General features: G+C 44.5%; 1 protein-coding gene across 1 annotated transcript; it reads right to left on the bottom strand.

The window, feature by feature from the left end:
* Positions 1-25,510, bottom strand: cnnm2b (cyclin and CBS domain divalent metal cation transport mediator 2b). Its single transcript, XM_076145232.1, has 8 exons — positions 23,903-25,510; positions 8,269-8,412; positions 7,328-7,465; positions 6,275-6,444; positions 4,621-4,714; positions 2,816-2,878; positions 1,019-1,197; positions 1-404 (listed from the first exon to the last, which is right to left on the bottom strand). Exons 1-8 carry the CDS (start codon positions 25,386-25,388, stop codon positions 87-89), a joined length of 2,592 nt encoding a protein of 863 aa, XP_076001347.1. The 5' UTR covers positions 25,389-25,510; the 3' UTR covers positions 1-86.
* Positions 25,511-25,961: the final 451 nt, after the last annotated feature.

The following is a 25,961-nucleotide window of genomic DNA, read 5'->3' on the forward strand; positions in this document are numbered from 1 at the left end:
TGGGTGTGGGTTGTGAGGCTAGAGGTCATAGCTACCGGCCCCTCCGTCCTCCAGTCCGCCCTGTCTCCACCGTCTAGGCAGGGGGGCTAGATGGGACCCTCGTTGTGGGCGCTGTGGTTGCTCCGGCTCAGGCCCACACAGTTCTGCTGCTGGTTCAGCAGGTGGGACGTCTCGTTGGACACCGCCACCGTTACCGCCACCGCGGCCGAGCTGGAGCCGGTGCCGGTGCCTGTGCCGGTGGTGGTGATGGTGGGGGTGGGGGTGGCGGCCACGGCGGGTGTCTCCACGCTGTCGTGGATCTCTGTCAGCGTCAGCTCGATCTTGGTGAACTCGCTGTCTGTGGATTGGGGCGTCTTGTCCATGCGCGACGCCATCAGCGCGTTCTGATACTGCTGGCGTGTTACCTGAGGACCAGACGGGGTCAGAGTGTCAGGGAGCGACATAGTTTCATTAAGTAATAACGCAAAATCAATTACCAAAGTCATCCATCAGTCCATCAACAACAAATAGATTACAGTACAAAGTTATTCATTGAAGCAGTGGCTGTTAGTAGAGGCCGTTTGTTGACTGCCAACAGTTATAGGCATGGACCTTTGTGTGGCTGTTACCATAGCTACAGCTACACTGGAACTGTGGAAGACTCCTGTGAAATGAGATGAAGAGCATTTATGCACACTTTCACAGTGTTTGCATTGCAGCTGGACGCTCAGAAAGAGTCGAGGAACACGAACCGAGTGTAAACATTATTTAAAAAAAAAGAATATGTATCTCCTCCTACAAATTGGAGTCGGTTGTAACAGGATTGCTTATGTGAAATCTCTGCAGTTTAGTTTCGCTCTAAATGGCTGACAAAGTTGTGTGGGCGTGGCTTATTCTTCTATATCTCATGAAAGAATGAATCTACTGTAACTAAACTTGGCGTACACGTGCGCTCACTACTTCACTTCACCACATCAATCGAAACTGATGGTGGCGCTATAACAACAAGTTGAGTATCTGTTGTGGTTTGCGTCTTCACCTTGATGAACTGCAGGTCTGAGCGCGCTCGGACAGAGTAGTCTGGGACGTAGATCTGCAGGAAAGAGTTGAGCTGGTTGTTGCTGCTGCCCAGCGTGGGAGTGATGGCGTCTATACGGTCGCCCCTGTTCACAGAGTCTGAGTGGTTGAGTCCAAACGGCCGCGGAGGAGATTTATTCTCTGGAAGGAGGTGAAACAGAAGAAGAAGGAGAAGAAGGAGAAGAAGAAGAAGGAGGGAAAAACAAGAACGAGTTACGCCAAATTAGTTATGCAAGGATTTGAAAGCAGTCACTCACATTTCCTGTAAACTGTTCTCAGTTCTCAGAATGTGTGTGTGTGTGTGTGTGTGTGTGTGAGAATGTGTGTGTGTGTGTGTGTGTGTGTGTGTGTGCTGGTGACATTTCTCATAGTCTTGGATATTAAACACGGGTGCTTGCTGTGATGTATGGAAATCTCATTTCTATAAGTCTTTAGGTGAGGGGCGTTTCATGCAGCAGCTCCTGAGTCGGTGGTCTCCAGTGATGCTGCTGCTGCTGCTGCCACACACACAAGACGTGTTTTTACAAATTTAATTAAAGGCAGATTATGTTTTCCACTTCTTAAAGAAGCCTAGAGAAAATCACACACAACAAAGTGGAAAAGGCTTGGCCACACTAATGCTACTACGCTGACTGGAATGTATGTAATCCCATGTTGGAATATGTGTGTGTGTGTGTACGTGTGCGTGAGAGGGTAAGAGAGTGTGTGTGTGTGTGTATGTGTGTGTGTGTGGACCAGGCACAGTAGGCCAAAGACCTGGCATGTGAACTCTTGAGGATTAGTACTCTACTTTCTAGGGGATGCAGAGGCCAGGTCAGTAAAAAAAAATGTGTGTGTGGATGTGTGTGGAGAATACACACGTAATGCATTTTTGTACACACAGACACACACTCAAACATGTGCACAAACTGGGTCAAAAACACAACAAGAAGAGCACTGGAGGTCAATGTTGAAGAGAACGAGGGAGACAGAGGGAGTATTTGTTCAAGTGTGTCACTGCATTTCCGGCCACGTGTGTGTGTGGGTTTCCATAGTTATGTGTGTGTGTTCTATATACATGTGTGTATCCATTGGCGTGACTATGGACATAAGTGAATGTGTGTGTCTTTGTATGTGCGCGCAGTGCTGGCCAGCAGGGGGCTGTAACTGTAGGTCTTGTTTATGTAGTCGGGAGGTTAAAGGTTAAAGGGGGCGGAGCCTGGGTCCATTCTGGGGCCTCCAGTACTCCAACGCCATTCACCCACTTGACTAATGGCCCCAGGACCGAGTGTGTTAAGTCTAAACCTGTGCTTTTCTCTCACGCTCTCTCTTTCTTGCACACACCAATACTGTTACGTGTGTGTATGTTGCATTCAAGGACCAGGCCAGTGATTTTACAAGATTACTACAGATCTTGTGTACAAAAAAAGGTAATTACAGGTAAACCACTGGATTTGGACTTTTGGGGGGTTTATATTTTATATTCTATCCCCCGTTGATCTCCTCCATTGCTGTCCAATGATGAAATTAGGAAAGGGAATTATCCTATCTTATCTTATCTTAACAAAGCCAATACAGCTTCCATCCATCAATCACAGCTTCAACAAACAAAAACAACAAAACAAAATACATTAATATGCAGTTCTACATGTTCCCACATAAGCATGCAGGTTAAACTGAGGTGAGATGATGTTAGTGTGAGATTAAAGGTCAAAATGAAAATGGATGTGGAGAAGGAGAGACGAGCGTTTTGGGAGTCAAAGTAAAGAGATTACTGTACCTGGAGATCCTGCTAATGACTCAGCCCGACTGACCACGAACGTACGAGACAGGGACAGAGGGACTGAGGGGGGAGTGGGGGGGAAGAGAAAGAAAGGGAGGGAGGGAGGGCAGAAGGAGGAGAAAAGGCTGTGATCAAACACGTGAATTGTTCAAGACAGACGCAGTTCTACCTGACATTTCAACTCTACGGGATCAATTCAGTTTTGCAGACAAACTCCCCTTGACTTAAGTGCGTCATTAAATCAGAACACACACACACACACACACACACACACACACACACAGCTCCTCATGTCATCATGTTCCAGCTTCAATATCAATCATAAACACTCTTTTCTGACAGTTCACACCCCGTCATAGACAGTCGGCAAAGCAGAGGCTATTCTAAGGTTTCACCAGTAGGGGGCTCTCAGCTCCTACAGCCAGTCACAATCAGCTGAGAGAGGCAGAGGGAGTAGTTTATGAATGAGCTGAATGGACTGAGTGGACACTAGGTGACACTTGATCTTGATGTCCAGGTCACTAAAGGGCAGGCGTCACTCTTCCTTTATCAAAATATCAGTCTGGACAACTTTCACACTGATCCAGTTCAGTCAGCGTTCAATGATGACAGTGGACATGTTTGATAGCAGAGTTGGTATTGATGTTGATGTTTTTTGACTTTTACGCCCATGTGTGTAACTAGGTCTTCCGCCATTTTGAATCATTGAAAAGTAACTCCTACAAGTTTAATCTTAGTTTTTTTTAATATTCCTTACTGTTTTGATATAATTGGCTGCCAAATGTAAATGGGTGTGGCCCATTCTTCCAAAAGTGCTTTATCTCATGAATGAATTTGTTTACCGAGACCAAAATTAACAGAGAACAATCGGTTTGCTACTGTTGCTATAACAACAGTTTAAATTTGGCAAAGACTTTGGTACTGGTAGAATCAAACCAAGCATGATTGTGGCTTTAAGGAGTTAAACTCATCCGATGGGAACATTTGCATGAAAACAGTTTTATGTGGAACCTGTTTTGCCTCCTCTGGTTATGACATAGCAGCCAAGAAAATGTCCTCAACGAATCTGAGATCAAACTCTCAGAGGAAGAGGAAGGTTACATTGTAAAATAAAAAGCGCAACATCTCTGATTTTATTCTTTCTATGTTAGGCCATAACATATTAATCAATCCTTTCATTTGTGGTTGAAAGGTGGACCTCACCAGTGTTACACACCAAATTTATTTAATTGCTGTAGGGGGTTGCTATTCAGCATGTGAAAAACCTGTCTGACAGCTTTTGTGACTGTAGAGGGCGCTGTGCTAAGTCATGGAATACAACCTGAAAATGAAGTCACTTCTTGAACCTGTCAGCACATTCAACCCCCAACTTCCAGATGTGGCTTTAGTTTTTTCTTCTTCTGGGTTAATAACGTGTGTGAGGTCATTAGGGTCAGTTTGAGACTTTGAGTCGCAACCTTACAGCCTCACACGGGTGCTTTCACACTACGACCAATAAAGTGGATTTGACTTGTGAGGTTGGTGGAGTCCTCCTTTAATGAAATGAATATGATGGGATTTATCTGACTTAAAAATTATCAAGAGTGTAAACAGCTTAGAACCTACAACCTGCAAATGTACAAGCTGGGAAACAATGCTTTGATCTAACACTGGGTCTATGATGGTCAAGATAAGGGCCAAGCTTGGAAACACTTTGACACTCTCACTGTGTGTGTGTGTGTGTGTGTGTATGTGTGTGTGTGTGTGTGTGTGTGTGTGTGTGTGTGTGTGTGTGTGTGTGTGTGTGTTATCAGAGCTCTTACCTGGCGAGGCCGTCAGAGCCATCATCCCATAGAAGGAAAACGGTCCCGCTTCAAATTTCATCCCTTCTTTTCCTGCTTCCACTTCCACTTTTCCCTGTGAAGATAAAGAGTGAAAATCAATCAATCATCATCAACTCCTACAGCAGATACATGTTTGTACAAAGAATATTAAAAATGGCATCAAATGAATATTTTACAATCTATTTGGTGTGTGTTCAAATTTAAAACTGTCAATTATGTTCTGTAGGATGACCTATGATGTTGTTTGTTATAAGTCAGTTAAAAGGTCCAAGTTTACTTTGAAGATTTGTGACTTTTTATTCCAGAAAGCCTCAGTGATGGTGATTCTTTTAGGTGGTAGTGTGGGTTGCTTTGTAGAGCCTTGCAGTACAATCATACCATGCATACCTCTTTAGTATGCATGGCCCCTGTGGGAAACAAACCCCTAAACCCTGCAGTGCAACTCCCTTGGATAAAAGATCCAAACTGCAAATACGTAAGGACAGATTAACTTGATTAACTGCTTTGATGACAGAATTAGAATATACTCTGAAACTCAGCGTGAGTATAACTCTTACATTTATGCAAATAAAGTAAAAATCCTACTTTTTCCTAATTGATATTAGCTTTTTTAGTAACTACTATCTATATGAAGAGCTTTAGTCGTGATATCCCACATCTCCTTTTCAAGAAAAAAGGAAAGAAACTCCAGATGTATCAGTAATTGGTTTGTACTTTCTCAATTACTGATCTATAGTATTGGTTATTTTTTTAATAAATCTGATGATCTTATTTCATTCAGAAGTCCATTTTGAACAGTTTGCGATGCTTTGGCATGCAAAAAAACCCAACCTCACTTCTGTCTGTTCTGACTGCAGCGGTACTGTGCACAGTGAGTGAAAACTGACTGACTTTGCCCCCACTGAAAAAGCCTTTTGACTGGTTTGCTGTGTCAGGCCTCAGCTGACAACACACACAGACTGTGAGAAACGTGTGCCGACAAAGCGCTTGCTCACTGACCTCTTACTTCGTCTAGCCGGGTCAATTTAAAGCGGTTTGTTGTTAACGCAAACATGTTACTGAAGAAACGGAGTCATTACAAACTAAAGCTTTCTCTGCAGTTTTCATTTCTATAGGCTGAACGTGAAGATTTACAGTTTTGACAATGTTCAGCAGAAAAGTCTATGACACCTCCTGTCACTACAGAAAAGCCTTATTTGGATGTAGTCGGCTCAGTAGTTGGAGCAGGAGTTTTGATGAGAAATGGAAAACTAAATCTTGTGTTTGTTGAGATTATTTTGAGTCTGTGTATATTTCATTTAGCCCTGGCAGAGGATGAACCTGGTGGTCTGAAATAATCATCAGAATAAACATAAAAACCAATGACAACATTCGCTGATGCTCACTAATGAACAGTGAATCAGTGTCTCAACCAGGCCATCACACACTCGCCCAAGTGACACAATGAAGGCGTCACATCTCCCATGAATGGCTTTTGTGTGCATAGAGCCGCTCTGGAGGTTATTTCATATCACTTAATCCACCCAACCAGTGTCAATTTAGCAAGTGGACTTCTGAGGTTTGCATTAGAGTTCCCTTTCTGTCACTCCTGACGTCTCATTCATGTTTACACCCCAGCCTGTCAAACACAAACCTGGAGGATGAGGATGAAATAGTCCACGGGCTTGTTCCTGTGGAAGAGGTAGTGCTCTGTGGCTCGCTTGTTCTTGTCGTCATATTTCAGCTCCTGGATGACGTTTGGGTGCTTCAGCAAGCGAAGGAGAATCTTCTCTGACATCTGTACCGGCGCGAAGGGCTCCACCTCTGCAGAGATGAGAGGAGGATGGAAGGGAAGGAGACTGTGAGCAGGCCAAAGTGTATGAAATTATAAATCAACAACAGCGTCACTCTAAGTTGACCAAAACTTCTACTCTAACTTTTGATTTGACTGGGGTTTTTTTTATTACGCTTGTTGTTGGCTCCAGAATCTAAACTCCTTAAAAGCCTTAATCAAAGCTTAGTAGCGAGGTCAAAGTTCTAAAGCAAATCCAACTGCAACAAACACAGTCAACTGCCCCCTCTGTAGTAGTACTTGGACATTCTGCTGCCTGCTTTGGAAATCCATTTCCCCAGGGAAAGCGGGGTGAAATATTTCACATTTTACACCAAGTATGCCGACTTCTGTGAGAACCGCCATCATAGGCCAAAAATGCTGGAAGTGATGTCATTGAGGAAGGAGTGTAAGCAAACAGGGTGGTGTTTTTAAAGCTGTGAGCTAAGATCACAACATGTAACCCTTAGTTCATGACACGCAAGCAAATAGACGCCTGTGCTTTCTGGATCTGCATGCAGTCGGCACAGACATCCCGTGCCGCGCTCCCGAGAGCCCCGCACCTCTTCACACACACGCGCACGCATACTGTATACACACACACACACGCATACCAACACGCTTAGTTGTGAGCCCTCACACACTCTCAGATACACATACTATTCTACACACATACTCGCTCCTCCCCGCACCCGGACGCCCCCCACCCCCTAAACACAAAGTACATACAAGCACATACACACAAACAGATGGTACACAAAAAACAAAAACAGCTCTCTCACACACACACACACTCACACAAACACGCACTCTTTCCCCACAGTGAGGGGCTGAGGGCACACTGGGGGAAGTCAAGCAGCAATGCAGCCCACTTGCCTGTTGCTAGGAAACGCAGGGTAGCCAGCAGAAGCTGAGGTGATATTTTAACCTTCATTTCATTGTCGGTAGGCTTGAAGGCAGAGAAATCCTGCTTCCTTTCCCGATGGGTGATTTTCTTCTTGGTCTTGTTGTCAGCTGAGGAGGGAAAATGAAATTCTGTTGTGAGACAGAACACAAAACTTTTTTTCACCCCCACCCCTAACAGAAGAAGGTGGATCGAATCCCCTCCACACACACACACACACACACACACGCTGAGGTGGTAGTCTGGGGTTACGGGGTGACTAAACTGAAGTTACCCCAAGATGACGGCTGTTTCCGGAAACGTAACCCCGGTGTCTTTCTCAGAACTACGTAAAAGAGAGCGAGGGGGCTACATTGTTAGCTTTCCGCATTCTTAGCATGACTTCAAGCTATACGTTTTATAGCAATAAAGACTGTCGCTAGTGTGTGTGTGTCTGTAGGCTGTACCGACACTGGAACACTTCTTTAAATGGCCACAAGTTTAAAGTAAGTGCTCACAGTGATATTTAAGTGATGGCGCCCACATTATGTCTTTTAAGTGTCAATTTGCTGCTTGTTTTCCCGCCTGAATTTCATGCGCTGTTTCGCTAACTAGCTAAGCTACAGTATAAAAGGGTTGCCAGCGCTACTCTCTAACACGGCGGATTCTGCTGCATTTGGTGCAACTTTGACCCTACTAGACCTTCAGTAAGAGGTTGATGATAATGAAGACTAGTGTTCCAGTCTATTGTTTCCGTTTAACCAGAACGTTTGGAACAGGAAAGAGCCCCAGGGAAGTGTGTGCTGTAGAGTTGGTCCAAGAAGCATCTGTGAACAGTTTTAGCTTTAAAGTGAGCCGAAAATGGACTCCACCGTAAAATAGATGAATAAAGCGTCATGCTGAGGATGAAAGTTTAAAAATGTGGAAAACCTACTGTACAAATCGGTCTCATCCAGGATCTCTGACTTGATGATTTCTTCGATAACATCCTCCAGGGTGACGATCCCCAGCACCTCATAGAAAGGGTCACCCTCACCCTCATTGTTCACCCTCTGAACTATGGCCAAGTGGGATTTTCCTAACAAAACACACACACAGACACAGAAATACACAAACACACAGGGTATAACGTTAGAGTAATTTGAGGATCTACCTCAGTGTTTTTGAGATAGAGGTCGACCAGTATTACAACAACATTCAGGGGATGACAACTGTCTCCTGTGAAAGAAGGACGATGAATCAACGGCGTGTTATGACTCATGACAGTGTTGTGACTTGTCACAGGTCTGACAGGAAGAAGGTGTCAGTGCAGATCTCACATACAGCAGATGTGACAAAGTGATCACACGGTGATATTGTTTTTTATTTATATTCTCTGTATCAAATTGAGAGCCGAGGATGCAGAGTCCAGTGTTAGCAAATAGAGAGCCTGGAGGACATGGAGACAGTAAAACATTTCTTCTCCTCAATTTCATCATCCCACCCCCGGCATCTTTGTTCCCAGGACCCTCCTATGCGCTGCGCCATCTAAAAACCAAAAAGAAGCAAACCGCTGTGTATGCAGAGAATACTGTCGGGCAAAATGCTAAACAAATTCTTTGCCTTTTCTCAGCTTGTGATCATTTAAAAGGAATTTTCCAGAGGCCCAGGCTAATATTAGCCCCTGCAAAATGAAGTTTCCATTCCACCCCAGCGATATTCTCACCAAGCGAAGGAGCAGACCGGCCGAAACCTCCGCTGTGTGATCAGATTGTCTTGGAATGGGTCGTTTGCATGCAGATCGACCTGGGTGTAAATAATGGAGTGCATCAGTGTGTTTGCGTGCATGCACGTGGGCGCAGGTGCACGGGAACACGGCCGGGCGAGCACGTGTGTGTTTATGTGAGGAGAGCACAGGTGTATTGCTCTTCAGCTGCTGTTTCAGCCAACGTGGAGTGACTGGACGTGTGTCCGGCACTCAGAGGCTAAGTATGAGTGTGAATGTGCAAATGTGTCTGTGCTACAGATACAAATAGGCCGGTAGAGTAAGCGATTAATAATGCAAACAGCAGAAATCCCACAGATACTTACAGTCTGTTGCCTGACTGGACAGACATTTTCCCTGTAAGTGTCCGAAAACAGCAAAGGCCCCCTATTTTTGTGAAGATGTCAACGATATTTATAGCATGTTGCTTATTACTGCAGGCTGGTTTTAACCAGGATAAAGATAAATCCAGCTTCGGTTGGTTGGTGCAATCAGGCTTCAGAAGTCCTTGAGCAAGCAATTACTGTAAACTGCTGGTGTGTGTGTGTGTGTGTGTGTGTGTGTGTGTGTGTGTGTGTGTGTGTGTGTGTGTGTGTGTGTGTGTGTGTGTGTGTGTGTGTGTGTGTGTGTGCGCAAATGGAGCACAGCATAGTGAAACAGATCAATGCTTGTGAAAGTAGGTCCAGTCTCTCAGCCTCCCTCCACCTAAAGACGTCCACTCACATCAGGACCGTTAGTCCAGTTTTCAACAAAGCCTCATTGATGCTGCAGGAAGATGGTTTCATTTGCTTTTCTATGTAAATCAATTTATTTTGAGAATGATACTTAAAGATGTGGCCTTTATCTAAATCCATCCTTTTCGTGTGTAAGGAAAACGAGCTGTTAATAGGAAACAATGGTCAATTTTTTTTCACGTGGAAGCAGTTCTTTCGACAAGCTTGTGAACTGACTCATGAAGACAAATGAGTTTGGGTTATTTCCCGCGTTTTACTTGGAATTAAAAGGAATTAAAACTAAATGAATTTGTGTCACTTTTCTCACTGTAGTGCTGCTTCATCATCCAGTGAATTGGAACGGCCCGGGCTTGATGAGGTTTATCAGTGAAAGAGCTACAACCAATCAGAAAGTGTGTCAACACCACCTCACCTTCCTGACACACAACTAGGCCTGACCTCTGACCTCTGTGTAAACTGACTGATAAGAAGTGGAGGACAGCATGAAGATCACACAGCTCTGCTTGGCTCTTCAAGCACGAGCGTGGGTGTGTGTGTGCATATACAGATAAACCCTCAGAAGTAACAGCACAGGTCACCGGTTCGACAAGTTAAACTAATCCGGTCCGGATGCTCGTCTACATCCAGAACCCTTTTCCCTCGCCTTCTCTTCCTCAAGGGGTTGACTGGGGGTTAAACATTAGAGATGACCCCTCCTTAGAGTTTGAGAGGGGTTCAGAGGAAATGAATGTGAGGTTATTTTGTAGGAATGATCAGGAAAAACATGTTTACGCTGGGCTTAATATTGTTGACTGCAGTCTGTCCCATGGGACACCATGTATGAGTACAAGTATGACAAATTCCAATGCGAAAGGAAAAAGGAGAGTCATGCAAACATCATCTCCCTTTAAACTAGTCTGCATGTTTTCTGTGAAAATCATTACACTGCATGTTGGACTTGGCACATTTTGGGCCAATATCAGCTAATATTTCATTTCAGAATTCCTTTTATGTGTTTATGTTTAGGTTCCTCTAATTGTTTTTAGCATGCTGGGAACTAGTTGAACTGGGAACAAGGACATACTAGTGTGTAGAAACTAGATATGTAGCTGATTGTACCCAGGTAACCTCCCTCTACCTTATCAGCTTGTGATGTTTTTAGCCTACAGTCTATTTCTGTCACTTTTTTATTACACACACACACACACACACACACACACACACACACACACACACAAACGCGCGCACACACACACACTGTCTCTCGGTCTCTTTCACACAGTAGCGCCACTCCACATCTCTTTGTCTCTCCGTCTCAGCAGATGAGTACATACTTTCCACTTTCCCACAAACAGAAAAAAAATTAGCTTCTGTCCTCCATAAATACACGACGAGACGCGGCGGCGTGTTTATTCATAGCTCCTTGGCTGCCATCATAGCAGTGATGGGGGACTGGAGGTAGTAACCCTATGAACTGCTGAAGCCTGGAACTTGGCAACGGGCCTCGTGGAAAGCGTGTCCCCTTGAAGACCAGTCGTCTGGGGTCCTATAAGCCACGACTGCTGCCTGACATCTGGGTCTGAATGCATGCTGGGTCGTCCAGCACATAGAGACATAGCAAACATCAGGGTCAGGGGTCAATTCACTTTCAATTTCACTATTTAGAAAGTGTGCGTTTGTCAGTCAGGCACAAGTATCACTTTCAGTTTGCGCGCAAGGGGGGATCATTTAGTTGCCATTGACAACAAATCACAGGAGGATGCAAAAGGTGGGAGAAATCTCAGAGACTGTCTTTCATTTTATGTGAATTTATACACTGGTTGCGTATACGCACACCAAACCACCTGCCAGTGTGACAGAACAGTGTGATGGAGCGAGGAGGAATGAAAGCAGGAGTGATAAGATCGAAAGATAGAGTGTAATACAGATTTACAGAATACTCCTGCTGGAAAAAAGGAACAAGGGATGACAAATTGAACGAGCTACAATATCTGTCACGGCACAGATGAAACTATTCAGCGGCAGACACGGGAATTTAAGAAGCACTACATCAGCTCTAAATCTAACTGCAATGTACCGATACACCAACCATCTATCTATCATCTCTCCATCCATCCATCCATCCATGCCCCCAAGGCCAAGCCTGAGAACCTCTGCAGGCCTTCAGAGACTAAGCCGTGTGCTCTTTTCCACCATTCCCAGCTTATTTATGGAATGCAGCTTTGTCATAATTTTCCATAGCGCAATTTTCCCCTATAAATAGGCACGTAAGGCTCAGAGAGTTGGGTGTGGGAGTATGAGGGTCAGTATCTGTTGGGGACACTCATCATAGCCCCCCCCCCCCCCACCCCCCACCGTCCTGCTCTCCCCCGTTTTTCCAAATATTTGAGCACTGACAAATATAGGGCAATCTCAGGGTGATGGGAACCCATTGAATGCTCTTTCTTCTACATGTACCTCCAATGAAAGAGGAGGAGTTTCCTCCCCGTGTCAAGCCATTCTGACCCATTTTTCCGTTTACACAGCCCAGCAAATTACTGTGTTAACTATTTTGAGCATCTCTACTCGCAAAGATGAGCACACACACTCACATACACACACACACCAGAGGCACGTGCACAGAAGGCATTCTAAATTGAGAAATGAGGGGAAAATGGATGGATGGATGGATGGATGGATGGATGGATGGATGGATGGATGGATGGATGGATGGATGGATGGATGGATGGATGGATGGATGGATGGATGGATGGATGGATGGATAGATGGTGACAGGAGGCAGGCAGACGTTGTTGGACACAAACCTTCATGCCTGGACACAGATTGACATTTCTATCATGACTTCTGTTCATTTTGTCCGAAAAACAAGGAAACAAAGTCGTGTGAAAGCGCTTCTATGACTGATGACCACGCTGGGTGCAAGGATGCAGCATGGAAACGGAAAATCCTGTCTGACTCTTGTTTACTGTGCTGCGTGAATTATGCCGCACATTGTCATGTTTCACAGGAATCTGGCTGGAACGCTTCCCGCCGTACAACACAGATCACTCCCAAAAACATCAGTTTGACGTCTTCCTACGTGATGCTCACACCTCCGGTTTTCTGGTGATGTTCGTGTTTTTACTCTGATGCTTCAGTCTTTGTGTTTTGGTCATTCGAGGCCAAGCAATAGTTAGTATGACGTGGACTAATTGGGGTAATGCAGAGAAGTTAAGTCTGCTCACAGCTCCTAACCATCATTAAGGGGCCTTGGTCACAAGATCACTCTGCTGCTACTAGCCAGTGGTGTTTCACTACACACACACACACACACACATGCAAAGGCTAACCCACACACACACACACATACACACACACGCATGCTGCTGGAATGACATTGTTGTTCATTCAGAGAAGCAGCTTGCTGTCGTAGCTGGCTGCGTTTGTTGTTGAAAGGTCCCCTGGGTGGAGATTCCTTTGAGCCTCAGTCATAAGGAGAGGCATCAATGGGAAACCAGTGGGGATAGATGAATGGGCCCGCGGTCAGGTGCTGCTCTGCTATGTGAGTGCTGCAACCGCTGAATCACAGGAGGATGACAGCAAGCCCGAGTGTTTTAAAGAGGCAAAACACATGAAAGGAGAATTGTCACCAATCTTCTTTGTGGGGCTTTGGCTTTGGTCCAGCAGCATTATGAAAACAGAGGTATTCAGCCATGTTCAATGAAAAGTACAGTGGACAAGCCTCCACACAAAGCCAGTGACTCATCTGAGCTCTAAATGTGATTTATGCCGCTTTCATATGGTTCACTTGAGAGGTTCTCAGTTGACAGTACAGTAACAGATTGGCTGCAGAATGGCCCTCATGCGTACTACACATAGCAGGCTACGTTAGAAAGACTGAAGCTACAGACGGAGGAGAGGTTTTCCAGAGTTTTATTTCCTGTTAAATGTAGAATACTTTCTCTTTTTGGGGTGATATTGTAAAAATTGGCATGAGCTGTATTGTAAACCTGGATGGAAACATAGACAGAGCCTTGTATCGGACCTTGACTAGGCCGGGTCATTCACGATAATACGACAACAATTTGGGGAATTTTTTGGTATTGGCGATATTGACTGATGACTCGTTGGAGCATTTTCATAGCACCATGCAAGGAGAAGAGCCAAAAAGCCGATTCGTGGCCCAGAAACAAGCAGGCGAGTGACGCTGACTCAGCAACTGCTCCAGCATCCTCGCAGCTCTACATGGTGAAGTCATGACTTTGCGCCTCGCCCCAACATAACAACATTCCAACAAAGATCTATTTTCAAACACGATAAACGATAGAAAATGAATGATGAATGGCAAATGTTGGAAAAATAACATATTTCATACAATACTGTGATGAAATACTATTATTATCATGAAAGTACACGCATTTTTCCTCACACTGTTGGCTGCCTTCAAAGCCGAATAGCCAATGAGGTTCTGTTCTATCAATCTTCATTTTGTACTGTATGTCGCCAAGTTTTTAAAACTTCTTTGGAATTTATATCAGCAACTTACTTTGGCTGAACATCTATTTAAATGCATTTCTTCAAACTACAATATTATTGTTTTATGAGGTGTAAAGTGAAAAGACTTTGAACTTTGTCTCTTTGCAGTCAAATACACAGTATTGTGTTCATCACAGTTATCAGTCAGTGAATCCTTCTTAAACACATTTTCGGCTTTATAAATGTTGATTAGTATATTAATAATAATGGCAGTAATATCAGGCGATACTTCTCAATCTAAGATGAACCTTTACAGGCACATTCACATCCTTATGTACAAAGACCCAATCATATCCCTGTTTTAACATCATATAAAACTATAAAACTTACTTTTTACTTCATTCTGATTGTTTTCTTGTGAAGTACTGGACACTTTTATGTTTAGGTGACACATTTAGGTACATCTCTGCTTGGTTGAAGTTCTCCTCCACTCAAACTCAAATGCAGCCTGTGACAAATGGTCGGCAAGCTCAAAGTGTTTCACTGTGGTGAGGCGCGACTCGCACCATCGTCAGGATGTGTGTAGGACAGGAGCCACCGCAGAGAGGGAAAGGTGCAACTACATGACCTTACAGCTTCTATTGTGTGAAATGAGACTGAATCCATAATCTGGGTTCATATCTGATCCGTCACACAGGCCTGTGACAGGCCTTAAAGTCTGTCGTGGGTCACATGATGTAAACACAGTCTATCTGACCTGAGCGGGTACAGTTACAGTTATTGTTTATATTTTTGAGAGTTCTTATATTTCTTTTTGTATTATACTTGTGTTCTATATTTATTTGTATATTTTCAGTAGTCAGTTAGCAGTATTATTGCTTGAATCCTATTCCTGTGTTATGTTTTACATTCTATAATCATAACTCATGTTTTTTCATATTTTCCGCTTTATATCGATAAAACTTTGCTCTCTTTCTGAAGTTTTTGCTTTAATTGATGTGTTGTATGTGACCTACGGTACCAAAAATCATCCGTCCATTAATCATTTATTTTCTTTGCTGTAATTTATTAATTTATTTATTGTTTATATGAAAAATAGCTAAAGGAAAAGTAGTGTTGTGAGCTCTTTGGGCTCTGTTAAGGCAAAGCTACTCAATTTTCAAGATTCCTTTTTAGGTTGGAATTTCCCTTCCTTAATGATCTTTAATTATAATTGTACTTTCATACTGTGTACGTGTATAAAATAGTACATATGCCCACTTGAGAATGACACTTCAGGGCCCATTGGCCTTTTCTTGCGAGTCTTTACGGGTGGCTGGTGCCAAATTCTCTGAGAGAAAAACAGCGGCGTGAGATTTTTCCAAAAGGGAAGCTTGATTAGTGCTTCGCAAAGAAGCATGTAAGAGTACAGACAATATCTCAATCCTTTACCAAGTTTACTTTATGTTGTTCATTATCGACGCGTCTTCCACTGCCGACCGAAATGAAACACAAACACTGCCGAGCTCTCTGAGAATTCTCGGAGAGTAGGTTCCATCAGCTGATTGTAAAAAAGCGCTGGTGTCTTTCGGGCCTGTGAAGGGCCTGTCTTGGGCTTTTCCTCCTGCCAGTAAATGGAGAGACGGACAGTGTGCCCGGTGTTATCAATGAAGCCAGCCTCTTGGCTCTCCAAAAAGTGCAGCTTGGAAGGCGTCCATGGCAGGGCATTAGGCCTGGAGGTTTGTGTCGTTTGTAATTTATAACACTGAGGGAAATGGGCAAGAGGACAATATGGAGAGAAGAGGGAGAGAGAGAATGTGGAAGGAGGGGGATGGGACTTACTGCACAAGCAAGTGGCTCTGCTTCCCTGAGTGTGCTGCACAGAGCCTGGTTACTAGGCTGACCAAGCTGGAGAGGTTTCTGTCCCTCTCCAAGGCCCAGCCTGAATGGGCCTTATTTTTCTTCTCGCTTCACTCAAAGTTAGACACAAACTAGATAAAGATAAAGTTGTGTATATAAACAGAAGGTTTAAGAGCAAATGCAGAGAAAACTAACAGGAGAAAAAAGATTGTTAGGTTTAAATAATGAGCTACATCACTGTACAGAGCTAGATTTGGTGTGTGTGTGTGAACATGTCAAGAAATATGAGTAAGGTCAAGGTTTCAAAACATCAAAGATAAGAATCTCCATTGGGGCAAAGTTCACAACATCCTACACTTGGTGCTGCTATTTCAATAACTCTACCACTCAGACAAACAGATCCTGTCTGATGTGTGATGGGCTCATCACCTCTGCAGGCTTTACTGTCACTTTCATAATGAGACCAAATGTCATCACATCATGATGATCAACAGCCTCCTCCTCCTCCAAATCATCATACAGCAGCTCTAATCGCAGCAATTTCCTTTCATTTCATGAGTATGACATAATGCACAACACCCACATTACAACGATCATATCTTAAAAACATAATCACATTCAAAACAAACATGTCTGTGACTGTGATTTCCTCCAGCCCGAGACTAAATGAACGTGGCGTTTCTAGGGCTCATTATGACGTTCAACTGAGATGTTTAAGACCTGAATTATCAATCATGATCTTATTTATGTTCCCTACAGACAGGTTAGCTCTGGCATTAACAGCAAAAGGAGCAAACCCAGCAAACCGTGACGACATCACAGATCAGGTTCTTGATTTTGTGTTCACTTTCCTCACTTAAAGAGAAAACAATGTTTAAAAGTAAACAACACACAAAAGAAAGAAGACTAATACAAAGTAAGAAATGGAAAAAGGTTTACAAAAAAAACCTAAACTGAATACTTTTCAGTCCTAATTGTGAGCATGTTATTCTCAGTCCCCTCTCCCATCTTGTCAGACTACATAACCTGCCAATCCTTTGGCCGCAGTCCAGTACGATTGCTGTTTTGGGAGAATGTTAATTAAATAGAGAGTGGGGGCTGGTTGCATTCTGGATTGCATAATAGAAATTTCCCTCAGTAGTACATGGAAACAGATCCTAGGCAACTTGGGCTGGAAGCAGACTCAGCTCCTTACCAACATCCACAACACAAAGCCACCAAAGCCATTAGTCACCAATGAACCTCAGATAATTATTAAGAAGCAAATGCATAACTGAAACAAACTTTAAAGAAACAGATACGGTCACATTTTCAGACAATATACTTCACTGAGTGTCGCGCTCTTGACAAAACTTGAGATTTCAAACGATTGCTACTCTGTTCTGTTTTCCATGGAGGAAGAAATCAGGCTTTACCTTTCTGAGCACACTGACTAAAGCTTGTTGTGAAGTTGTGAAACCCTGGTATGAAGTAGTATTAGATGATACCACTAAAGGGCTCATGCTGGGATTTATATCAAAACAAGTATTTAGTAATACAGTAACGCCACTATCCCTGCCTCAGACTTTTATCCTACTCACTCCCGTGGGACAATATGGGACTTCATAAAACATTCATAATAGCCCCTTGTCACTCCACAATAAGCACCCTTTATGTATAAATCAAGCCCGCACACACGCATCTGTGCAGGGGAGAGGAGGCAGGTCGCAGAGGTTTACATCAAAAGACACACACACACACACACACCATGTCAAATCTGGCAGAATACGTCATCCTCAGAGCAGCAGGGCCCGAGTTGTGACTGGCACGTCCCATTCTTCTATTGCACCTTTCTTGGCTGCGAACAGGTTTACTAAGTGGGGTAAATTTAGAGGCTAATGCATTTTCCGACCATCGCTAAATGCAGCAGGCTGGCACACACACACACAGTTGTATGTACGGCTGGAGGTATTGGGCATCTTTTGACTTAACGGATGGCACGGTTGCATAAAGAGCAGCTGAACACGGTTACATGGGTGGGAGAAAAATGTAAATGTAAAGAAAAGTCATAATGCCAGATCAGACAGGCTTTGCTGCTGCTCCGTGCCCAGATTCACACTCCACAATTGTGGTACTAATCGGGTCTTAAAAGCCAACTCCATGTTGTACCAGAATTTGAAGAATGTAGGCCAATTCAAAAGCTACTCTTCTAACACAACAAACACGGTCAAGGAGGACCAAGAGTTCAACCTACACAATATCAGAATCACCGCAAAATGTGTTGATTTTGTGAGGGTGAGGCTTTGAAATTGTGATTATTCACAAAATGAATGAATTCCATGAGGAAAGAGTCTTACGGTGGTGAAATCCAACTGCTGTTATACAGTATGTGTACCATAAATATACAGCTGTGTCTTCACTCGTAGGCACAAAGCAAACTCTGCGTTAATATGGTTCCAGTTCTGTAGCAGTGGACTTCATATATGACCTCATTACCTCAAAAGTCTGGCACACTTAACACTGCTGCTACATATTCCCTGACACATAGCACAAGTATTAGATTGGTTCTCCACCCTGGAGGCAAACCGTCCACCAAAATCAACCTGGAATGAGTTTGACCCATTTATACACAGTGAACATTTAGTTTGACTTCATAAAAATTAAAAAATAATAAATAAATATATAGAAATAAGTTTGATGAAGACGTTAGAATGACTTTCGACGAACCACGGTCGGGTTCTGTCTCTGCCTGCTGTCCTATGAAACTGAAATCACAGCATCTATAGGAATCGCCAGACAAGCTTGGACTCTAGGTAAGGACGTGTTGCCGAGCTTAAGGGACTGTCCCTCATCAGGAAACATTAAGTGTTCTTACCAACACGATGCCATTCAATCCCAACACTTATTCCAGCGTTAGCACCAAGGGTTACCAGGCAAACACTCTAGTGTGCTCCTTAGACATTTGCTATGATACACTCCTAACAAACGCCCACAACGAAGAAAAGCATTGGGGGCGAACCACAAAAAGTGCTGTCGTTAACTTGAACAAGGCCAATATGGGACAAAAAGAGTTTCATTCAAGACAAAGTATTTAACGAGGAGACTGTGAAGGCTGCCGTTGCTTCTGAATTAAGCATAGATTGGCCTATATTGCCGCAAAGGGGGAAGTAGTTCAAGACGGGCAAAGGCCTCCACTGGGGACCTCGCTCTCAAAATGTGGAGCCTCTCTTAGTAGGGTAGGAAACAACATGTCAGACCCGCAAACTCAAGGTATGAAGAACATGATAGTGCTGTGTGTTCTGGGGCATTCCGAGAGGGGAATACGCCGAAAACACATGTTCACGCAATTCAGTCACCATGCCAACTTATACCTTCATGTCCTTTCTATGAAAATTCATTACAGTTATAGACAACAGACTATGGAATTCCAGGAACAACCGTTCTTCCCAATCACACCGGCGGCAACTAAAACTACAAAACTTTACGTCACTTTCTTTTGCCATGGATACCTAGATACTCACAGTGAAACACACACTCTAGTTCGGCTACTCCAACAGTGGTGATGTGAAGCTAACAGTAATGTGATCACACTATTGCGTTCTCAGATATTCGTGGACATTTGACAGTTCTTGGAGAAGCAACTGGAGAACGCAATTTTGGCCTATTTAATTTTCACAACAATGAAACAATGAAATTCGCCGAACGGGGAAACGTTTGTTGGTATGCTATGTATATCACAAATGCAGCAAATCGATTAATACACACACCAAATGCAAAGATTCAGGTAAAGAAAACTGCAGGCCAACCACATGCATCAGTCTGTGTGTTGGTGGAAAGTGAGGCAGGGCATCGGGGGGGGGAAGTTTCCTTTCGCTTCTACTGGGTCAGTCCCACTTCTTTGTATTCAAGTTAAGCAAATGGCCAGCCAGCCCTCCCTCGGGACAGAGAGCAGTGAGCGGTGGGGAGGAAGATCCGTGTATAACCTGATTTAAGCAGTAGCCTCTCTCCACTCTGTCTGATCCGCACGGCAGATCCCTGCTTCCTGTCCTAACACTACACCTGCATTATACAGGGGATGACTTTCATTTCCCTGAGACTTCCCTGAGATCGTTGGAAAAAGCTTGATACGAATAGAAAACTCCTCCAGAAGGCATCTCCACACCTTGTCTCTTTTATTGTAGAGAGCAGATGTGAGAACAATTAGTTAATTAGTTCTTTGGATGTTTACAAATAAGACAATTTACGTTGAGTCCTATTTAAGTCTTAATTCGCTTAACACTAATGGAAAGTGCTCAAAGGTGGAACAAAGTACAGTCAAGCTGTGACCTAATATTATTTTCTACACTGGCCACTGACTACAACCTCTTTAGCCCAAACTTACCGGCCTGTGGGCACCTTCAAACGCTGGAATTGGATATTGCCGTGACTGTTTCTGCGACTCCAAAACACAAAAATATTTCTATGATGTTTGGTGTCATAGCTACCACGTCTGAATGTCAGTGTGTCCTGCTGTGTTAGGGCCTCAAACAGCACAGAAACCACTCACTCAAGGGTTAAACTCGCAGATTAACAAGCAGCCCCAGGATGACATACAGAGAACGACAGAGTCAGAAGTTTCCGGTGGGGTGTCTGTCCCAATTAAAGGCTCCTAAATGAATTTGGCTGATTTGACCTTTTAGGCAGAGCCCTAAGTCCTTATAGATCTTATATGTAGAGTTCTTATGACTTTGTGATCACCTTGCTGTAATATTCTGAAACATTGACATCACCCAGATTCCTCCCAGCCACTTTTGATATTTGATCATCTAGCTTTGTCATATTAAACTAGTTTTATTTCTTACATTATACATTTAATTTGTTCAGTCTTACTGGGTAAAGGAATGAGTCAAATAAAGAAAACTAAGTGTCAAAGTGTCCTCTCACGCTGCCCGGAGCAATAACCTTGGCAGAAAGTTCAGATCCAGAGCAAAGCAATGCTGTAAGCAACCCAGCTGCTCCCACACTAAGTCGCACATGAACATGACGTGGGGCTTTTTTTTTTTACCAGACTTCAGACGACTATGCAGCTCCACAAGCGGCATCAAATTAATTAACAATGACTTACAATACAAAGCACTTTGAACCGAGTGTGTGCTGTGAACAGAGCCAGATTGACAGGAAACCTGGGCCCGTCAGCACCTCCCTACAACTGTTGCTTATGACTTCCATGAGAGGCTGACGGCGAATTCCCTCTGGCTTTGGGCCAGAGGCAGGAACCCGGAGACCGCAGTGACACCCCATTCACAACTCACACAGGGCCTCGGCCACTCCACGTCACAACTGGAACTGTATAACAAAGCACACTGGCTAGATTCACTGGTTAAAGTGTGGTGGTGTAGGACGGTGCAGTGCAGCCACACCACTAACACCAGCCTCAGGATCGTAGCACATTTCTGAAACAGCGCCAACAAAAATGAGCACTAAAAGCCGCACAAATGTGTGGATTACTCCAGAGATTAGGTTTGACTGAACAAGTGTACCTAATAAACCAGCAATGGTGTTCACAAAGTCTCCATTTATTGTCTTAACACACATTTGAAACTGTTTCTAAGATAGTTGCTGTGATTGAACTCTAAAAACTAACAAGCTTTGTTTAGAAATGCTCACTCCAATCGAGAAATGACTGTTACGATGACATCATCCTGTTCAGTGTCCCAAATCAAAGTCTGCACGGCATGAAGTTATAGTTACAGAGAATATAGTTGTTGAATTTGCCTCTCGTTTCATTTAGCGATTAACATTTATTATCATTATTCATTTAGAATTGTGTGTCCCAATAGCAAGGTGTCAGGACTAGAAACAAGAGCAAGTGTTGCTCTTTAAGGCCAAAAACAAATAAAGCAGGTGAGGTGGGTCATGGCTGCTTATGGAGTCTGCAGCAGGTGAATGTTCTGTGCCGACTGGAGCTTCTCCTCGCATCAGCTCAACATACGAGTTGCATGTTTTGATGGTGCTTCCTAAGATTGCTCCAGCTCAAACTCTTGGACGAACACTCTGCTTTCCCTTTACTGTTTGGATCCACTTCAGTGCACACACACACACACACACACACACACAGATGGGCACAAGAGAGAGAGAGCGAGAGATGCAGGCAAGCAGTTTAGAGAATGTCTCAACACAAAACACACATAGTCACACTCAACTTTGACAAAAACAGGTTCAACAGTACCAAGTAAAGTGGGGTAGGTGAGACACGCCGGTGGGTGATGTGGTAATGTGTGTGTGTGTGTGTGTGTGTGTGTGTGTGTGTGGGTCACTGCAATCATGTGGCAGCACATGAGGGAAAGCTACACACCTGTGGCTCATCTGTTGCACCTGTTGCTCATCCATCATTCCAAAAAGAAAAGCTCAAAAGAAATTGAAGTTTATTTCCTGCAAATGCTTTAAAATCTGTATATAGTGACTGTAAAACGCCCCCAACTACTCCATTACGTAATCCTTCTTTGGCATACAAGCTAGATCCAACTTCTGGTAAAGGGGGGGATGTGTCATTTGTTTCTAATCCACCAGGGTTATAGTAAATAGTGTAACGAACACAGAATGTATTAATCATTTCAGATTTCCAGTATTACTTAAGCGGTTACTGAACAAATGTGGCTCCTCGCTGCTTATTTCAGCAAAACACTGCGATACGTCCAACAAAGCTGCAAACACTGCCAGTAACAACTTAGTCAGAGTGTGTGTGTGGGCGTGTATGTGGAGGGGGTAGCTATGCAAAACATCAGGTAAACAGTGGGTGAGGTAAACATCTTTATCAAATGCCATGCGCATACACACACACACACACACACACACACAGCACATGGGGGGCTTGAGGGTGTTAGAGGTTGTTATTCATTATCCACACGACTGCATTCCAGGGGCTGGACAAAAGGAGTTATCGCCACCATCACTCAGAGACAAGCACAAGAGAGGTAAAGAGGGATTTAAGCAGGTTCTCAAACAAGATGCCCCCACCTGATAACCTTAGCACCGCCGTTGCACCATTCCCACATGTCCTGATGCATTTACAAATCAGAGAGAGGGAGAGAGAGAGAGAGAGGGAGAGAGAGATGGAGGGAGAGAGGGGGAAGAATAAAAAAGTTGAATGGAGCGAGAGAAAGAACCGTGTGAACATTAACACTGAATGGAAGTGATGGAGAGAGAGATAACGACGCCTCCTCCTCCTCCTCCTCCCCCCGCTGCCCCCTGTTACAGGAAGTGACCAGGTGACCAGAGAGGTAAGTGCCCGTCACTACTGATGTGGCTGCTTCAGTGATTAGTGAGGAAGGCCAGATAAGAATACCTAGGGACAGAACAACTCCTCCTCCTCCTCCTCCTCTGTTTTTTCCTTCTCTACCTGAAATCTGGGCGAGACTTCTCCTCCTTTTGTTCATTACTGGAAATCTGGTTTTAAATCGCTCTGATGTCACTTACAATGTGACAGTTGGTTGGTCAGCAGAAGCTTTGACAAAGAGCTTCAGCATTGTTTCCATGTTCAGGACCAGTGACCCCTGCAGGTCCGTGAACTGCTGTTTGGAAACTACTATTATACACTTATAAACATAAATAGTCTCTATGGAACTCTTCTAAACTTTGTCACTTAGTTTATATTGTGTATTTTATTGTGTCTTGTGAGGTTCTGGTAGACATTTATAATCAGCAAGTGTCAAGTTGGTGTCAGAGGTCAATTTGAGTGCGGTAATCAAACAAGAGGCCTGAGCTCCTACAGGTTAGAGACGCCTTCACGGTCCATTCATTGTAACCGGCAGCCACGCGGTCACTCACGCGTGGGTACAGCTGACTGTGAACAAACTCACCTTTCTTAAACTCCTCCAGCATCGCGTCAAGCTTGGTGTCATTGAACACAAAATGCAGCGGGTGGCTGTAGAATTTTGTAATCGTTTTAAGCGGAGTGCAATCATCCGGGTCCACGAAGGCCAGATCCTTGACGAAGAGCAGATCCACTATGTTGGACCTTTCGCCCTCGAACACCGGGATCCGCGTGTAGCCACTCTTCATGAGATCAGACATGGTGTTGAAATCAAGGGTGGCATCTCCGGGGATCATGAAACAATCTCTGAGCGGCGTCATCACGTCCTCCACGGTCTTAGTCCTGAGCTCCAGCGCGCCCTGGATGATGTTCAGCTCCTCTTTCACCAGGTCGTTGTACGGGTCCGTCACTCGCAGCATCTCCAGAAGTTTCTCCCGGTTGTACACGGTTCCGATTTCCTGCCCCAAAAGGTAATCGAGCAGCTTGCTCACGGGGTAGGAAGCGGGGAAGGTGAGCAGCATGAAGAACTTAGTGAGGAAGATGGTGTTCGCGCCCACAGCGAGGCCGTGTCTGGAGCAGATGGCCTGAGGGACGATTTCTCCAAAAATAACTATTCCAATGGTGGACATCACCACCGCGATCAAGCCCGACCCTGCGATATCATCCAGGAGGATAGTGAGCGTGGTGTTGACCAACACGTTCCCCAGCAGAAGCGAACAAAGTAAGTAATTCCCTTGACTCCTGACGGGCTCGATCTTTTTCGCGTAGTTCTTCTCCCTCTCCGTGCCGCAGTTCTGGACTATCTGCAGCTCCATAGGGTCCAGAGCCATGAGTCCCAGGTTCAACCCGCTGAACATACCCGACAGACACAACAACATGGAGATGAAGATGACCTGGAGCCAGAACGGCAGCAGAAACTTTTTCTCCTCCACCACAATCACTTTGGTGTCATCCCCGTCGTGGTAGATCCAGGTGTTCTCCGTCCACGGGTCGTGCATCCCGACCACGGCCGGACTCGAGGTGGCGATGCAAAGGTAATAAGATTTACTCCTCTCCGTCTTCCGCAGAGGTTTGACTTCAATCTCAACTATTCCTGACGTCTTTCGGCTCAGGATGATGTTGGGCAATATAATTATATCCGAAGTCCTGATACCGCAGGGATGCAAGCCGGAGGAGTCCTCCTGGCTCTGGTTATCCCCCGAGGAGCTGTCAAGGCTGCCTATCGCCCGGGTCCGTTCGTGTTCCGTAAAAGAAATTTTGGACCAGGTCTCGTTGTTGATGTTCTGCCCGTACACTCTTAATTTCACCCGAGACCGTTCACTCACCCGCAGGAAGCCCTTATCCATGAAGGAAATGTCGTCCGTGTCCTCCAGTCGGAGCCCGATGATGACGGTCTCCTCGGACCCTTCCTTGCCACTTGTCGGTGTGACACAACAACCAGTGACAGTTAAGAAAATGATCGCCAAAGCTCGGACCCGGCTAAGTGACGCCATTTTTGCAGCGGTGGGTGCTAGTGATAACGCCTCTGCCATATTGATAACCACTGGCAACCGACCTCCTGAATGAAAAAGGCTTTTAAAAATCAGAGCCAGTCGGAGTCCGCCGTCATCTCCGCCGAGGGTTGCCGTGACTTGTGCATCGGGACCTGCTCGTTCTCACTACGTGTCCGACACTGAGGAGTCCCAAGCGCAGGCTTACGGGCCAACTCGTGCCTTCACTGATGTCCCCGAGACAGGCGACGGCGGCGGCCAATCAGGGGCGGCTGCTGGTGAATGGGCGGGGCGATCGCAGCCTCCTTGGCGAATCAAATTCCAAAACAATGGTACCTCATGTTAAGAGGCAGACAGGACTCTACTCGTGACTTTTCAAAGATATTGTAATACTACAGGAGAATATCAGAGTACATCATAATAACTGATTTGAATCTGATACGTACACGGGGTCGGACACAGTAATATGAGCCCTAAGCATATAATTATATTGTGCTTAGTGCAATGAAATAAATATAGCTAGTTTTGTCAAATTTAGTTGAAATTGTACTATTGTAGCATAAAGCACCACAGTTAGTGTCTCATCATTGCTGCTTAGTTCTGTAGGTTTATTAA

The sequence above is a fragment of the Genypterus blacodes genome, unplaced genomic scaffold (assembly GCF_046128005.1).
Source record: "Genypterus blacodes isolate CSIRO-AG114 ecotype Tasmania unplaced genomic scaffold, CSIRO-AGI_Gbla_v1 ptg000030l_1, whole genome shotgun sequence".
In the NCBI taxonomy this organism is placed as follows: domain Eukaryota; kingdom Metazoa; phylum Chordata; class Actinopteri; order Ophidiiformes; family Ophidiidae; genus Genypterus; species Genypterus blacodes.